Here is an 18,372-nt window from a genome sequence, read left to right as displayed (position 1 = left end):
CATATAAATTCTTTGTTAAAAAATCAAAATGGCAGGTAGCGCAAAGCACAAGGACCAGAGTAAGGATCCTGGTTGGAGCCACCAGCTCCCCACACGCAGGGGAGTCACTTCCCAGGCAGTGAAGCAGGTCTGCAGGTGTCTATCTTGTTCTCCCCCTCTCTGTCTTCCATTCCTCTCTCCATTTCTCTCTGTCCTATCCAACAACAATGACATCAATAACAACAACAATAAAAAACAAAAGGGCAGCAAAGGGAATAAATAAATAAATAGTTTTTAAAAATCAAAATGGAATCTGCTCAAGAATAGAACAGATAACATGGGCTTAAAATGAAAGTCTATGTGATTAAAGCATTGCACTTCAGTTAGGGTTATTTATTTAGGTATCTGAAAAACTGTAATTGCTAATCTATAGATTTTTTTCCCACCTTTTTCTCTATTGCTTCTTTAACTAGAGATATTTTTCTATGAAAAGAAAAAAATGGGTGGCCTAAAAAGAGGATCATTACTCGAACCTAACTCTCTGGACTGATCTACCTCTGGGTCCACAGAGTAGTGGAGCAGACTACTCCATTCCTACCAAGGTATTACCTAAAATGGAAAAGGTCACCCCTGGGAACCCACCTGCCTCACCCTATGAATTCCTCACTGATGAACAATGCTCCCATTGTCTTTCTTCACAAAACCTATTAGAGGCCAGCAGTAGCTGCTCAAACTCACCTTCTCAGAAAGGAGAAACAGTCAAAGTTAGATTTAGGAGGTGATTCTATGTATCAAAGTATCTTCTTATGTCTTGTGTGCATGGATCACCATTTACATGGGTGAGAATGTACTCTCAATATACTCATATCAAACCTACCATTTATTATCTCTCTTTTTTGTTTTGTTTTGTTTTTTAGATAGGACAGAGAGAAATGGAGAGAGGAGAGGAAGACAGAGAAGGGGAGAGAAAGATAAACACTTGTAGACCTGCTTTACTGCCTGTGAAGGGAACCCGCTGCAGGTGGGGAGCCGAACCCGAATCCTTACGCCGCTTCGCACCATGTGCACTTAACCACCATTTATTCTCTCTTACTAGAATATTTCATATTTTCTTTTGTCTTCGTGACAGCCAAGGAATTTAGGTAGTAAAGTCCTCAATGAAACTGAGGCCCAAAGAATCAGTTATGGGACAGATTATGACTACACAGCATAAATGTTGCAAAACTATCAGAGTCCTTCTTTTAAAAACATTTTTTAAAATATTTATTTTCCCTTTTGTTGCCCTGTTGATTTTTATCGTTGTTGTTATTGATGTTGTCATTGTTGGATAGGACAGAGAGAAATGGAGAGAGGAGGGGAAGACAGAGAGGGGGAGAGAAAGATAGACACCTGCAGACCTGCTTTACTGCCTGTGAAGCTACTCCCCTGCAGGTGGGTGCCGGGACTTGAACCAGGATCCTTAGCTTCACGCCACGTGCGCTTAACCTGCTGTGCTACGGCCCGATTCCCCTATCAAAGTCCTTTTAATAGGTACAGAATTTAATCTAACTCTTCATTTGTACAATACTTAATCTTACTCGTTCACTTCCACTGCCACACCCTTCATTCAGCTACTCGATAGCAACCTAGTAATGAATTCTCCAGGCTTTCAACCTGGCCTCTTTCAATCCTTTCTCCACATTCCAGACAATAAGATCATGTCACTCCTCTTGCCCTAAGGATCAAGATGAACAGCCTTTCTGGAGTCTCCCTTACCGGCCACACTCCAGTCCCTGTTCTGGACTCCGGCTCCCACTTGTGGTCAAGCATCCACCTGTTCACCGTACTGAGGTCACTCTCTCTTGGCATCTTTGCATATAGTATCTGTTCTATTTCCCACCCCAACCCCCATCGCCACTCCAAATTGCACTCACAGAGTCTCAGACGCATTTTAAATGTAACCTTTCCAGGTTTATTCCTTACCCGCAGTCTCCTCCCTCGCTATCTAGTATAATTACATTTCCCAGAGTGTAATCCACTGAGCACGCTTCGTATTGCTCACTGATTACAATTTGCATGTATATTTTGCCCAAATATTTTTCAAGTCTGTGTCAGCATTGAGCATAGTGCCTTGACAGCACACTGCTGCAACTTAACTTTGGATGGATGGATGGATGGATGGATGAACGAACGAACTAGAATTGGCTCTGTCATTATCATCACCCTATCATTACAATATTCCGAGTGCTACAGTCGTTGGAGCACGCCCTGGAAAAGAAGTGTCTCTTTTAAGTACCCAGTAGTGTCTCTTTTAAGTACCCAGAAGTGTCTCTTTTAAGTACCGTGCGCGCACTCTGGGGAGGACCAAGCATAGAACCTCTGGGGGGACGCTCTCACTGGCCAGGTGTCCTCCTTAGGCCCCCCCAGGATCTGGTGCTCTGGGGCAGAGGGGGCGCATAAAACGAGGAGGATCAAGCTAGGAGCTCGGAGCACGCAAGGGGGAGAGCCCTCAGCGCCCTGCACGCCTCCAGCCTCGGCGGCCGGGAGCGCGACTTCCTCCTGTGGGGGCTGGCGGGCCGGGTTGGGCCGGGCGGGGCGCGGCGGGACGGGGCGGGGCGGGGCGGGCAGGGAGACACCCCCGCCGGGTTGGGCTCGGGGCCGCCCCAATGGGATTCGGTGCCCGGTGGAGGCTGCGCCCAGTCCCGGCGCCGCGCTCGGCCGCGGAGGAGGCTGCCCGGCCCGGGCGGCTGCGGCGCGGGGCCCGCCGAGGGGAGGCCGAGGCTGCCAGGCTGGCGCCCGGAGGGGCCATGGTGGCGGGCGCCCGCGGGGGATGCGTTCTGCTGGGGCTGGTCAGGCGCGGCCTGCTGGCCTTGCTGCTCGCCGTGTCCGCCCCGCTCCGACTGCGGGCCGAGGACCTGGGTGAGTGGGGCGCGCCTGGGGTGGGGGAGCGGCTGGAGGCCGGCGGGGCCGGGGCCGGGGCCGGGGCCGGGGCCGGGGCCGGGCCTGGAGGGGCCGAGCGCGGGAGGAAGTCCTCGCCTGCACCCCGCGGGCTGCTGCTCCGTGTGGCCGACGGGTATAAAATAAGTGACTGCATTCCAGATCGCTCCTCACCGAACTCCTTCCTTTCTGCGAACCCCGAGTCAGCTTGGCGCCTCCCCACTTTGTCAGTTCCCCACCCCCGTAGCCCAGCTCACTTACTTTCCAGACTCCTTGACTTTGCTGGCGGGCCGTGCTTTTGCGGAATGGTTAGGGACTATCTTCCCCACACTGACCTTGGAAACCGCCCGGCCCCACCATGCTGCGGGTAGTCCTAGTTGGAGCCCGGAGACCGGGCTTTTCTTGAGTGAGCGATCTGACACCCCACCACGTTGGTCTTCCTCTGGACTTAACCCTTGACTTCCAGTTGGCCCTTTTTCAAAGACAGTCGAGTTTACCTTCTGCGTAACCACTAAATTAAAGCAATCAGTCGTGTCCCCCCCACCCCCACCCCTCTCAGCTCTGAGCAAATCCTTATTAGTTAGGTTTGTTGTTGTTGTTTTTTTATAGCAAAAGACTGCTTTCTGGAAGACGGTTTTATTTTATTTTATTTTGTTTGTTTTCTTGCTCTTATTTCTGTCCATTCTTCCCCCATTCTGTCCTTATACAGCTGGGATAATTTTTTAAATTTCTTTATTGAGGAATTAATGTTTTACAGACGACAGTAAATGCAATAGTTTGTACATACATAACATTTCCCAGTTTTCCCTATAACAATACAATCTCCACTCGGTCCTCTGTCACGCTTTTTGGACTTGTATTCTTCCCCCCTCCCAAGAATCTTTTACTTTGGTACAATACGCCATTCAGCTGGGATAATTTAATGGCATTAAAACGATCCAGAATATTTTGACCCATGCTTTCTAATTAAGGTAGAATCAAAACTAAGCCAAATGATGGCTTTTTCCCCCTCATTGAACCTAGTACCCATCCCTACTCTAAACTATGGTTTCCAAAGTTTATGTATCTGTAGCAGAATAAATACTAGGTATATAATATGATTATAGATACCTACTTTTAAAAACCTATGGGGTTTGATTATGATTATTTATTTAAACGTTAAAAAAGTTTTTCTGAAGTCACCGAAGGTGTTCCTTTAATACTACGTCATCAACGGTTTGCACCAGTATTAATCTGGCCAAAACTGCCTGCTATCTTTCCAAGTGAAGTTTCTGATGTTCCATTGCCGTCTATAAATTAAGTGCTTCCTAGAGCAATTCTCAGGGAGCCTGTCCAATTGCTTAGATATTGTTCAGCTTCAAATCTGAGACTTCATAGCAGTTGACTGGTAGGAGAAGACGTTGTCATTTGTAATAAAAGTGTAGGTATGAGGGGGTTGATAGCATAATGGTTATGCAAACAGACTGTCATGCCTGAGGCTCCAAAGTCCCAGGTTCAATCCCCCTACACCACCATAAGCCAGAACTGATCAGTGCTCTGGTTAAAAAAAATAAAATAAAATGAATAATAAATAAAAGTGTAGGTGTTAATCACCAAAGGGGGGGCAAAATGTAAAGTGAAAACATTTACAGTGGGATTGGGCAGTGGGGCACCCAGTTGTGTGCATATGCTACAATGCCTAAAGGACCTAAGTTCAAGTCCCCAGCCCTTCTACCTGCAGGAGGAAGCTTCCCCAGTGGCCAGTGCTGCTAGTATCTCTCTTCTCTCTCCCTCTTTGTTTCCCCCTTCCCCTCTCAGTTTGTCTCTGGTCTCTATCCAGTAAATAAATATAACATTGAAAAAAATGTACTGTAAGAATCTAGAGACTCGGGAGTTGGGCGGTAACGCAGCGGGTTAAATGCACGTGACACAAAGCGCAAGGACCAGCAAAAGGATCCCGGTTTGAGCCCCTGGCTCCCCACCTGCAGGGGAGTCGCTTCACAGGCGGTGAAGCAGGTCTGCAGGTGTCTTTCTTTCCCCTTTCTGACTTATCTAACGACGGCGTCAATAACAACAACAATAATAACTACTACAAGGGCAACAAAAAGGAAAAAAAAAAAGAATCCAGAGACTCAAGTGTTACTGCTATCTCTTGAGTAGAGTCAGAATCAATATTTTTAAAACAATTTCTCATCTCTTTGATTTTTCCCAATTAGCCTTTGGTCGCTTTTTTCATGAATTTAAATATGAACACACATTTTAGGTCAGAACTTGAGATGTGCTATATGTAGGTGGATGTGTTGCTACTGGCTATGTAGTCAAATGGTGGTGACACTGAGAGTAGTGTCCCCAATGTTTAGGACCTCTGACTCAGCAGAGCAGTCTGTGTTCATGAGAAGAGACCATTGATGACATTTCACCTTCATTGTTGTTGGAATCAGCGTAGTCTGGTACTTCTTGTGATCAGGATCTGCCTGGCCCCCACTGTATATGCACACTTTATGAATTCTTATATAAGAATCTCCAATGTGTGAGACCTGGGATAATGTACTTTTTGTGCCTAATTTCTTTGGATTCAATTTAGCTAAAGTTAGATAGTCACATCGGTTGCTTCACATGTATTTTTTTTTTTTTAATTTAACAGAATATCCATGTAGGTTGAACGTTTATCCTGATTTAATTTGGGTCAATCCAGGGCTGGCAAAATAATCTTACTCACTGTGTTACTTTGGCGTGTACACCACCCAGGTTCCAGCCCAGCGCCTGCATGAGATTTAGTCCAGTCTTATTGTGTTTATTATAAATTTTAAAGAATGGGGAGTATCCGGCCGTATCCCAGTGGGTTAAGCACACATGGCGCAAAACGCAAGGACCGGCAAAAGGATCCCGGTTCGAGCCCCTGGCTCCCCACCTGCAGGGGAATCGCTTCACAAGCGGTGAAGCAGGTCTGCAGGTGCCTGTCTTTCTCTCCACCTTCTATCTTCCCTTCCTGTCTCCATTTCTCTCTGTCCTAACAACGACAACATCAATAACAACAAAATAATAATAACTACAACAACAATAAAAGAACAAGAGCAACAAAAGGGAAAATAAAAAATAAATTAATAAAAAAATTAAAAATAAATTATATATATATATATATATATATTTTTTTTTTTTACCAGAGCACTGCTCAGCTCTGGCTTATGGTGGTACAGGGGGTTGAACTTGGGACTTTGGAGCCTCAGGCATGAGAATCTTTTTGCATAACCATTATGCTATCTACCCCTGCAATAAATAAATTTTATAGAATGAAATACCTTTAGTTTATGTGATGAATTGGTACTAGCTAGAAAACCCTTATTCTCTCCTACCCCCAAATAATTTATTTGTTGTGACATAAGTATTAATGTTAAAAATAAACAGTTGATCTCTGAGGAAATGTCTCAGTTAGAATTAATACTAAAGAATTGCTTTAAAAACTTTATCCAGCTCTTGGTTTGTTCTTATTAAAAGGCTGCCTTTCAAGTTGTCACTCTTTTCTTAAGTTAGACATAGGACCAGTTGATATATGATTTTTCTGGGTGAATGGTTTCTTAAAAAGGAACTGTAAGTGTATTCTAGTACCTTCTGCAACCCCAGATTGTCCTGTGGTTCATTCAGCCAACCCTGGGTTCTGTTAACGTTCCCAGAGGCAGCAATTGAAATTTTTTTTTAATCTTCTCAATTCCTGACAAAGATGCTCAGTAAATATTTCTTGAGTTAAACTGAGCAATCTCTTTGTGTTGAGATCATTTCCATTTAGCTCCTAATTAGTGAAAACTAATAGTCTACCAAAGTTCTTTATGAAGATACATCTGGTGCTCAAACCAATTAATTTTGTTTAGCAAGCCCAACTGTCTTGGCATGCATATTTCTGTATGTGAGAATAATCTTTTAAATCAAAGAACACAAAGGAAGAATGCCAGCAGAACAATGTGTACCATATCTATTTGGCTCTAAGCAGATGTGATTTGTAATACTCAGAAATACTGAATTACACAATATATTTTAGAAAAGAAGTTAGCCTAAATAACTCATTGAATAAATCAAAGAATGTCATTACAACAGAATTTGAACTCTAAAAAGTGTTCAAACTATATTTACTGTTTCATTTAGAAAGTTTAGCTTTGTGGCCCTGAAATAGACTTGAAAAACTTATTTAAAAAAAGTGCAACTTGAGGGCTGGGCAGTGGTGTACCTGGTTGAACACACATGCTACAGTGCACAAGGACTGGGGTTCAAGCCCTCAGTCCCCACTTGCAGGGGGAAAGCTTCAAAAGCAGTGAAGCAGTGCTGCTGGTGTCTTTCTCCCATTCTATCTATCCCTTCCTCTCTTGATTTCTCTCTGTTTCTACCTAATAAATAAATAAAATGTTAAAAAACACAATTTGCAAATATATAATACATCTCACATTAAGAATATATATTAAAATTTTAAAATATTTTTACTTATTATTGGATAGTGATAGAGAGAAATTGAGAGGAGGAGGAGGGAAGAGATAGAGAGGGAGAGAGACAGAGAGACACCTGTAACACTACTTCACCACTTGTGAAGCTTTCCCCCTGCAGGTGGGGACTGGGTGAATCAATCCCAGGTCCTTGCACATTGTAACATGTGCATTCAACCAGGTACACCACCACCTGGCCCCAAGAATATATATTAAGATGAATAGGCAAGTATGATTAATTGCAGCTTCTGTCAAGTGGTTCTCATAAACCAGAAAAAAAAATCAATTTCTTCAGGATATATTTCAAATAGAATTATAAACTTGTAGTTGTGCATGTCCCAACGTCTGTTTCACATCTATTAGAATAACTAGTTGTTTTGTATTTTTAAGGAATTGTATTTAGGATATATTATAAGAGCTCAGTGAATGATAGCATACTTACTAGTTATTGCTGTTTATTCATTTGGCACATATAGAATCACCTTTGTTCTGTTTCCTCCACTGCCTCTCAGACCCCATTCTTAGGCTGTCTCATATTCCCAACTATGATGACTTGCTATTTCTCAAAAATACCAAGTATCCTTATAGTCTAGAGCCTTTGTATGTACTGTTCTCTGTCTGGAATAGTCTTACGCTCTGTACCCACACATCTTCCTCCTCCTCCAGCCATTGGGGCGGAGGGTGGACAGCATAATGGTTATGCAAACAGACTCTTATGCCTGAGGCTCTAAAGTCCCAGGTTCAGTCCCCTGCACCACCATAAGCCAGAGCTGAACAGTGCTCTGGTTAAAAAATTAAAAAATAATAATAAAAAGAATTAGCATGTTAAAAAAAAAAAAAAAAGAGAAGAAGTTGCTTTCTCAGGGAGAACTGCTTGAGCTAGCTATTGTGCTCTCACCACCCCCTGAAGTCCACCTTGATCTTTCCTGCTTCCCAGTTTTCTCTGGAACGTTGCTGACTTCCAACAGAGTATGTAAGTTATACTTCATCTCCCCCTCCCCTTTCGGAATGAAAGGTCCATGAAGAGCTTTGTGCTTGCACATTGGGAGCACCCGCTGGGTCTTCACTGGAGGGGTTGCTTTCTCTACAGGGGATAGGTGATTAGTGAGCCTGTGGTGAGGTACATGTAATGAAAAGACAGTTCTGTCCCCAGAACTGACACTAGATGAAAATGAAAACTGCAAACAAGAAACAGTGATAAAATGACATGTTTAGCACTATTCTTGTTTGGACATTAAAAGCTGGAAAATGTTGCTTTAACATAGAGGAATTCATTCTGGTATCATAGAAACTTGGCATTGAGAGTGAAAAGAAAAATATTGCCAGGCTTTCAGATTCATTTTAATTGAATCATGGAGGAATTTTGCCTTTTTGCAATTGAAGAGTCAAATGTGTGTGCTATATCATATATATATATATATATATGGTTGTTAGCCCAGAGTTTGGGAAGTAGAAGGAAGTTAATTGATAAGAAAACCATGACTATTTCATTTCTTCCTCCCTCTCGTGTGTGTGTGTGTGTGTGTGTGTGTGTGTGTGTGTGTGTGTGTATGTGTGTGTCTGTCTGTCTGTCTGTATTTTTTATTTGAGCACTGTTAAACTCTGGCTAGAGATTGAATGTGGGATTTTGGAGCCTTAGGCATGACAGTCTCAGCATAACCATTATGCTATCTATCCCTACCCCCTTCCTTTCTTCTTTTTTTTTCCCCAGTGCACTGCTCAGTTCTGGCTTATGGTGGTACAAGGGATTGAACCTGGGACCTAAGCTTATGGTGGTGTGGGGGAATTGAGCCTGGGACTTTGGAGCCTCAGGCATGAGAGTCTCTTAGCATAACCATTATGCTGTCTATCTCCCCCCCCCTTTTTTTTTAAACCAAAGCACTACTCAGCTCTAGTTTATAGTGGTGCCACAGATGGAACATAGAATCTCAGTCATGAAGTCTTTTGCGTAACCATTATGCTATCTTCCTGGTCCAGTACTGGAACCTTTTTTTTTTTTTTATTATTATTCAGCTAGCAGCTGCTATAGTGCCTGGCAGATAATGAATTTTTAGATAACCATTTCCTGAGTCATCATACAAATGCTGTGGCAAAGGTTTGGCAGGATAAGGGTAATATTCCCTAAATTGTTTTAAGCAGAAATTGCACACATGATATTTCTTTTTTAAAAAATAAATTTTCTTTTTTAAATCTTTTAAATTTTTTATTATCTTTATTAATTAATTAATTAATTAATTTATTTATTGGATAGAGACAGCCAGAAATCAAGAGGCAAGGGGGGATAGAGAGGAAGAGAGACACCTGCAGCCCTGCTTCACAAGTCATTAAGCTCCCTACCCCTTGATCACTAGAGAGCATCAGGAGTCTGTGCCATCTTGAAAATTACGTGAGGACAATGTGAGACTTCTGCGTCTGTGACGTAAGTGATGTGTGAAGCCATGTTGTCGTGTGCGCCTTGACCACTTGATACTATTTCTAAGTGATACGCCAATAGCTTATTTATTTATTTACTTCCTTTTGTTGCCCCATTTTATTTTTGTAGTTAATTATTGTTGTTATTGATGTCGTTGGTGTTGGTTAGGACAGAGAGAAATGGAGAGCGGAGGGGAAGACAGAGATGGGGAGAGAAAGACAGACACCTGCAGACCTACTTCACCGCTTGTGAAGCGACCCCCCTGCAGGTCGGGAGCCAGGGACTAGAACCTAGGTCCTTGCGCCTGTCTTTGGCGCTTTGCGCCACGTGAGCTTAACCTGCTGGACTACCGCCAGCTACCTGCAAATAGCTTTTATGAACTTCTTTCTTGAGAGTCAGTTGTATGTTTTGTGAATGTATAGCCAATAATGACAGAAATGTCTTCTATATACTCACATTTGGTAACTCAAGGTGGATTTTTCTTTTTTTGGGGGGGATAGACTTCAGAGTGTAATTTCAGAATAGGGTAACAGCTAAAGGGTTCCTTGTAACCTAGTTTACGTTTCCCTTTCTATAAAGTTACATTGAAGTTGAAAAAAAGAAGAAAAGAAAAGAAGAATGGCTTTTTCTTAGGATGGGACTTTCTCCCCCCGCCCCCCGTTTTCTTTAAGATTTTATTTATTTACTAATGCAAAAGACAGGGGGAGAAAGAAAGAGCCAGACATCACTCTGTTACATGTGCTGCTGGGGATTGAACTCGGGACCTCATGCTTGAGAGTCCAGTGCTTTACCCCACTGCATCACCTCCAGAACTTTCTTTGGCTTAATAAATAAAAGCCCTGTCGGAGGACTGGGATTTGACATTCCCAAAGATCTTTCCTAAAGTGTACAAGGCAGAACAAAACTGAATATTGACAAATAACTTTGTGTCCATATATCATAATCCTGCCAGAGAGAGCAACTAAAAACTAATATAGTACATACACACTGACACACACAAATATATGTGCTCTGAACAACTATATATATACACGTGTAAGTTCTTGTACTGTCTACTAAAATCATATATATGTGTAAAATATGTTAGATGAAGTATAACAATAAAATCAGTAATGGGATTATTAAACTATGTAGTCTCCACATGCTTTTATAGTCTGCTTTTCTCAATTTATCATTTATTAAAATGCTACACTATTTGGGGAAAAAAATTCCATATTTGCATTTATTTTTAGAACTAGACCACAGGTAAGCCAGGAACTCCTTTTCAAGTTACAGCTACTGAGTTAACATCCAGAAAGAAAGAGGAAATTTTTCTTGGCTAACTTAACTATGAGTTTTGTCAAGATTCTTGTATTTGGGTGATTCATATTAACTCTTCCTTATGAAGCCAGAAGTCATTTGCTTTTTTAGACTACTAAGAATCAGAAAAGTAAATTGTATTTCTTGGTCACTTGTAGACAAGAGTCTTCATTTACACTTAAAAGGGCCAGTCTTGGGGGCCAGATGGTAGTGCAGTGAATTAAGCACACATGTCTTAAAATGCAAGGACCAGCATAAGGATCTGGACTTGAGTCTGCATTCCCTACCTCGGGGGGGGGGGGGCGAGGGAGGACACTTCACAAGAAGTGAAGCAGGTTGCAGGTGTCATTCTCTCTCCCTCTGTCTTCCCTTTTTCAATTTTACTCTGTCCTACCCAACAATAACAGCAGCAATAACAGAGGCAACAAAACGGGAAAAAATGGTCTCCAGGAGCAGTGGATTCATAGTGCAGGCACTGAGCACCAGCGATAACCCTGGAGGGAAAAAAAAAGAAAAGAAAAGAAAAAAACCATGAACCTACCATACATGCTTTTGGTATGTGGGAGGAAATCAGAGAAAAGCTACCTAAACCTGGCAGGATGTACACACTCCACACAGAAGTGGCCCTGGCTGGGGATTAACTTTTTTTCTCACTAGTGATAACAAAAAGTTATTGAACGAACCAATGTTATTTAAGAACATATTATATTATTATTCTGGGAAAAATTCAGTTTCACCATTATGTTTGACAAAGAATGGGTAAACTGGTACTAAGAGTTGTGAAGGCTATTAAATTTGAATTACTGGTGCATAAAATTTCCTACAGTGAAATATAGGTAAACATCTCTGTGTATCTCACTTAATGTTTAAATGGGTGAATGGATTTCTTTTTATTGCTCTTCCCAAAAGCAAATTCACTTCAGATTGAATGTGGTTGATTTCAACCCAAAGAAGGAAACTTTTGAGATTTAATAGCCCATGGGACTACTGGAACATGAGATCTGTTTATTGAATTGCTCTCACTCCAAGGAATTTAGAACAGAGGCTGTTTATTTTGAGAATTACATGGACCCAGATTTTTTTTGCCATCCCCAATCCTTCCCTCCTCTCCCTTTCAATGCCTACACAATTGAACCACTTTTAGCAGACTCTTCTTTTTTTTTTCTTTTTCCCTTTCTTTCCTTCCTTCTTTCCTTCCCTCCTTCCAAAACAGAGGGGGAAGAAGAGAGAGACAGAAAGAGTTTTTCATTTATTTTGACCCTGGAAATTTTCTGCTCTGCCAAGAGACTGACTCACAAATTTCTAAAAAATCTTTTGTGATTCTGTTGCCTTTGGGACAGGAGATTCTTTTTTTCTTTTCTTTTCTTTTTAAGAATTTATTTATTTATTCATGAGAAAGATAGGAGAGAGAAAGAACCAGACATCACTCTGGTACATGTGCTGCCGGGGATTGAACTCAGGACCTCACACTTGAGAGCCCAATGCTTTATCTACTGTGCTACCTCCCGGACCACAGGAGATTATTTTTCCTTATTTATCCTTTGTAACTGTTCTATATTATTGAGCTCATAATAGATGTACTACTTGTTTCCTGAGATATTTAAAATATATTAAGGATTTCATTGTGTGTGTGTGTGTGTGTGTCTAGCCAGAGTTCCACTCATGCTTAATTTTACTGCTTCTGCCTACTTTTAAGGCAGAGAGAGAGGGAGAGAAAGGACATGTGGAGCTGGGGCTTAAAGCAGGGTCAAAAGCACGGCAGGTTGCCAACCCTACACAGTGAGCTCACTCTCTGTCCCTTTTTGGCATTTTCCTTCAAATATTTCATTTGAATGTGTAAAGTTTCTCTTACATGGCCCCAAGACTGTGTCTGTCACTTAAATATATCCTAATAGGGGTGGAGCAGTGGTGTATCCACCTTGCATCCATTTGCAAGGACCTCATTTCAAGTCCCCTACCCCCAACTGCAGGGGGAAAGTTTCATAGATGGTGAAGCAGTGCTGCAGGTGTCTCTCGCTTTCCCTATCTCTCTTCCCTTCCACCTTCAAGCTCTGACCTGTCAAGTTAAAAGAAAAGGGGGGGGGGATTAAAGCAAATATATATTAAATAAAAATCCTAATAATTTCTCTTTCAATGATTCATTAGGGGCTAGGTAAGGGAGCCTGGGTGAGGATGTGGGACACCTGGGAGGAAGCTTGGCAAGCCATGAAGCAGTGCTACAGGTATCTCTCTCTCTCTGTCTTCCCCTTCCCCTTTTGATTTCTTTCTCTAGCCAATAATTTTTTTTAAAAGTATTTTTAAAATATATATTTTTTCTTTTTAATGAGAGGTAGAGAGAGACCAGAGCACTACTCAGCTCTGGCTTATAGTGGTACAGAGGATTGAACCTGGGGCCTCAAGAGCCCCAAGCATGAAAGTCTTTTTGCATAACCAGTATGCTGTCTCTCCTTCCCAAATAAAATATATATTTTTAAATGATACCGAATATTTAAGATGAAAATAAGTAAAACTGTAGGATGCTCTGATGCCCTTTATTGGCAAAGGAAAACTCATGTTATGGGAGATCAATTTATATATATATATTTTTTCCCTTTTGTAGCCTTTGTTGTTTTTATTGTTGTTGTAGTTATTGATGTCATTGTTGGATAGGACAGAGAGAAATGGAGAGAGCAGGGGAAGACAGAGAGGGGGAGAGAGAGACGCCTGCAGAACTGCTTCACCACTTACGAAGCGACTCCCCTGCAGGTGGGGAGCCGGGGGCTCCACGCAATGTGCACTTAACCCACTGCGCTACTGACCGACTCCCTAGATCAACTTTTTAAAAAAGATGCCTAGGGTATTGGGCAGTGGTATACCCTGTTGAGTGCATACTTTACCATACCCTAGGACCTGGGTTCAAGGCCCTAGTCCTTACTTGCAGGAGGGAAGCTTCATGAGTGGTAAGGCACTGCTGCAGGTGTCTTTTTCTCACCCTACATTCCCCTCCCTCAGTTTCTCTCTGTCCTATCAAATTAAGCAATAATAAATAATTTTTTTTTTTGCCTCCAGGGTTATCGCTGGGTCTCAGCACCTGCACTAGAATCCACTGACCCTGGAGGCTATTTTTGTCCTTTTGTTGCTCTTATTGTTTATTGTTGTTTCTTGTTATTATCGTTGCTGTTGGCTAAGACAGAAATCAAAAAGACAGCTAAGACAGGAAGACAGAGGGGGAGAAAAAGAGAAGGGGAAAGAAAAGATAGACACCTGCAGACTAGCTTCACCGCCTGTGAAGTGACCCCCCCTGCAGGTGGGGAGCCCAGGGCTCGAACCCAGATCTTTACTCAGGTCCTTGCACTTTGCACCATGTGCGCTTAATCCGCTGTGCTATGCTACCACCGGCCCCTGATAATAAATGATTTTTTTAAAGGTGCCTAAAAGGAACATGATCTCAAATGACTATTTATGCAATAAATTTTCAACTGATAGTCTGGTTTTCTATTAGAGGTGATCACATTTACACAGAAATAGTAAGACCTTTCCAGATTCCAATTAGTAGCTAACCGTATGCTTCAATCCCTTAGTAATAACTTCAGCACTGCTAGATGCAGAACGTGTGACCACAGTACAGTTTTCAAGACAGCAATGTGGCATAAGTTTTAGAACACTTTTTTCTCTCTCAAAACTCCCGTGTTTCGTTCTTCATTAGATGTGTGATAAGATGCCATTTCTCGGGAGTCGGGTGGTAGCACAGTGGGTTAAGTGCACATGGCGCAAAGCGTAAGGATAGGCTTAAGGATCCGGGTTTGAGCCTCCAGCTCCCCATCTGCAGGGGAGTTGCTTCACAAGTGGTGAAGCAGGTCTGCAGGTGTCTGTCTTTCTCTCCCCCTCTCTGTCTTCCCTTCCTAACTCCATTTCTCCCTATCTTATCCAACAACGATGACATCAATAACAACAATAATAATAACTACAACAATAAAACAACAAGGGCAACAAAAGGGAATAAATAAATAAATATTTTTTTAAAAGAAGAGGAAAAATTTTTTTAAAAAAGTGCCATTTCTCTCTCCTCGCTGGAGCTTTACTATTTTCTGGTCAGTAAGGATTGATCACTTCTTCCTTAGATCTGGCACATACATGTGTGGTTCCATAGACCTTCTCACCCTACTCCTATTGTATATTCCCTACAAAATGCTCTAATAACTCCTCAGATAACTGCGGTTTTCTAGATACCAAAAGTGTCACCCTGGCTTCACTGAAACTTCTGATTGCCTGTCCAGGATCGATAAATAACATCTAATGCAAAAATAAGTGTCACAGACTTGAAAATACAAATGTGTTATAACTCTAGGAAAAGATATTGAAATAAAACTATAGCAAACTTTTTTTTTCATTAGTAGAGCAAGATTCCTGTGGGTAATAAGAGTTCTGGGCCAGTGAAATAGCTCACTTGGATAATGTGTTGCTTTCCAGGTTTGAGCTCCACTCCCAATACATTGAAGGAAGACTTGTTGTGGGTTGTTGCCAGGCTAGCTTTGCTGGCGGGAGAGAGACGACCAGGGACTCATGGCTGAGTGGTATGCAGTTCAGTCTTTATTCATGTGGAATGCAGCACAATCTAAGCTATCTCTAATCACAATCCTGTCCTTATATATCCTGAGGCGGAAGAGTCAGGTCCGAAGAGGATATACCTAGGATAGGGGGTGGGGAGAAGGAAAAAGCATGCAAAACAGTGAGGATCAAACCAATGCCCTGGAGGCAGGGCGGTGCTTAGTTAACAGTGGTTATGTATATAGACAGCAGTGTTAAGCAAGGGGGATTAAACCAATGAAACAGAAGGGGTCTTAGAATTTAGAAAGCATACCAACAGAAAGCAGAATTTAGAAGCATACCAACAGGTTGTGGTCTGTTTCGTTCTCTCTCTACCTCTGTGCCCCTATTAAAACAAAACAGAATAATAGAATAATAGGAGTTTTTAATTTTTTATATTTATTTATTTATTTCCTTTTTGTTGCCCTTGTTGTTTTATTGTTGTTGTAGTTATTATTGTTGTTGATGTTGTCGTCGTTGTTGTTGGATAGGACAGAGAGAAATGGAGAGAGGGAGGGGAAGACAGAAAGGGGGAGAGAAAGATAGACACCTGCAGACCTGCTTCACCGCCTGTGAAGCTGTGCCCCTGCAGGTGGGGAGCCGGGCTTGAACCCGTCCTTTGCGCTTTGCGCCACGTGAGCTTAACCCACTGTGCTTAACCCACTGTGCTACCGCCTGACTCCCTAGGAGTTCTTTAAATCTTTTATTATGCAGGGTAGATCTTCTGGGATGAGCAGAATAGTCATTTCCAAAAGTTTTTGGAAATGCAGAATTCCCAGACTCAAGTGTTTTTGTTTGTTTCTTGCTTCTTTTTTTATAAAGATATTATTTATTAATTAATGAGAAGCATAGGAGGAGAGAGAAAGAGCTAGACATCACTCTGGTACACGTGCTGCCAGGGATTGAGTTAGGACCTCATTCATGCTTGAGAGTCCGATGCTTTATCCACTGCGTCACCTCCCAGACCACATTGTTTCACTCTTATACCAGAGCACTCACTGTTCAGCTCGGGCTTATAGTGGTGCAGTGGGTTGCAACCAGCTTTTCTTTCTTTCTTTTTTTTTTTTTTTTTTTTGCTTTTATTTTTTTAATTTTTATTTATAAAAAAAAAACAAAAAAACACTGACAAAACCATAGGATAAAAGGGTACAATTCTACACAATTCCCACAAAACTCTGTATCCCATCCCCTTCCCTGATAGCTTTCTTATTCTTTAACCCTCTGGGAGTATGGACCCAGGGTTATTATGGGGTGCAGAAGGTGGAAGGTCTGGCTTCTATAATTGCTTCCCCACTGAACATGGGCATTAACAGGTCAATCCATACTCCCAGCCTGTCTCTCTCTTTCCCTAGAGGGCAGGGCTCTGGGGAAGCGCAGGGCTCCAGGACACAGTGGTGGGGTCGTCACAGCTTTATATGAGAAAGATAGACACCTGCAGACCTGCTTCACCACTTGTGAAGCAACTTCCCTGCAGGTGGGGAGCTGGGGGCTCAAACCGGGATCCTTACTCTAATCCTTGTACTTTGCGCCACGTGCGCTTTTTCTGCTGCACCCCTGCCCGACTCCCTAGTCCCAGCTTTTTAACAAGCTCTCCTGGTGATTAATATATGCACTGCAGTCTGAGAAGCAACCACTTATATTGTGAGACCTTCATTTACAGAGCATCTATCAGAAGTCATATCATTGCTAAATAAAAGTTGTTCAACCTTGACTGGAGGAAAAATAGTCTAATGAGACTATTTCAGCCTAGTAACGAGTGCTAACTTAAGTAATTGATTAGTTAGTACTTCTTATAGCATAGGTTTCACCAGAAGGCTTGAATTAACATGATTATTTCCCTCAAATTGATTTTGAGGTGACAAAAAAAATAAATAAATAAACAGCTCTAAATAAGTAGAAATCCTGTAGGTTTACCATCAGTTTTGATGCTCTGCAGTAATGAGAGTTTAGGAACCATCTTCAATCTCTTTGCGTCAGCTTCCTTACCTCTTAGATGGGTAACTTTATCAATGGTGACCGGCCTTAGAGTGCAGTGATTCAGATCCTGTTGGCTAGACAATTACGGTTCAGATCTTAGTTCAGTCGCCCGAGTTGAGTGACTTGGTTTCCAAAGCTTTAACTTCTGCACGTGTGGATCAGAGATGACAGGAGGGGCATGTGATGAAAGAGATGTAGTGAGCTTCGACTTTTGTTACGTTGGAGCTACTTGGAGAGTGAGATACTGCTCTGTAGATGTAGAGGTGTTATGTGCATGTATAAAGTATTTTCTAATTCTGAAAAAGGGAACCAATTATATCCCTCAAACAGGATCATGAGGAAAGTTAAATAGGATAAAGTCTATACAACATCTGTCTTACACTTTTCACAATAAATCCTTGGTAACTTTTTAGTATGTCTGTCTATATTTGTCACTAGGGCTAAAACTGGGGCTCGGTGTCTGCACTACAAATCTTTTATTCCCAGTGGTCATTTTTTCCCTTCCTCTTCCTTTTCTTTTTCTTTTTTAATTTGATAGGATAGAGAGGATTTGAGAGGGACAGGAGAGAGAGAGACAGAGGGAAAGAGATGGAGAGCTACTAGCTGTACTTGCTTCACTGCTCATGAAGCTTCCCCCACTGCAAGTGGGAAGCAGAGGGCTTGAACCCAGATCTTTGAACATGGTAACCTATGTGCTTAATCAAGTATACCACTGCCTGGCTCCTCCTACAATAAATTCTTGGCAAATATTACGGGTTTTTGTTGTTGTTGTTG

The 18,372-nt window shown here is 42.0% G+C and overlaps 1 protein-coding gene across 4 annotated transcripts in view; it reads left to right on the top strand.

The window, feature by feature from the left end:
* Positions 1 to 2,598: 2,598 nt before the first annotated feature.
* Positions 2,599 to 18,372, top strand: part of DCBLD1 (discoidin, CUB and LCCL domain containing 1) — a 95,114-nt gene continuing 79,340 nt past the window's right edge. Inside the window, exon 1 of one of the 4 annotated variants that reach the window (XM_060190559.1) lies at positions 2,599 to 2,877. In XM_060190559.1, the coding sequence (XP_060046542.1) occupies positions 2,625 to 2,877 (253 nt within the window). In that variant the 5' untranslated portion in view covers positions 2,599 to 2,624. The remainder of the gene's footprint in view (positions 2,878 to 18,372) is intronic. The other 3 variants (XM_060190557.1, XM_060190558.1, XM_060190556.1) reach the window with 3 other exon arrangements.

The sequence above is a fragment of the Erinaceus europaeus genome, chromosome 4 (assembly GCF_950295315.1).
Source record: "Erinaceus europaeus chromosome 4, mEriEur2.1, whole genome shotgun sequence".
In the NCBI taxonomy this organism is placed as follows: Eukaryota; Metazoa; Chordata; class Mammalia; order Eulipotyphla; family Erinaceidae; genus Erinaceus; species Erinaceus europaeus.
Note: the sequence above shows the minus strand (reverse complement) of the source record. Positions and strands in the feature narration are given on the sequence as shown.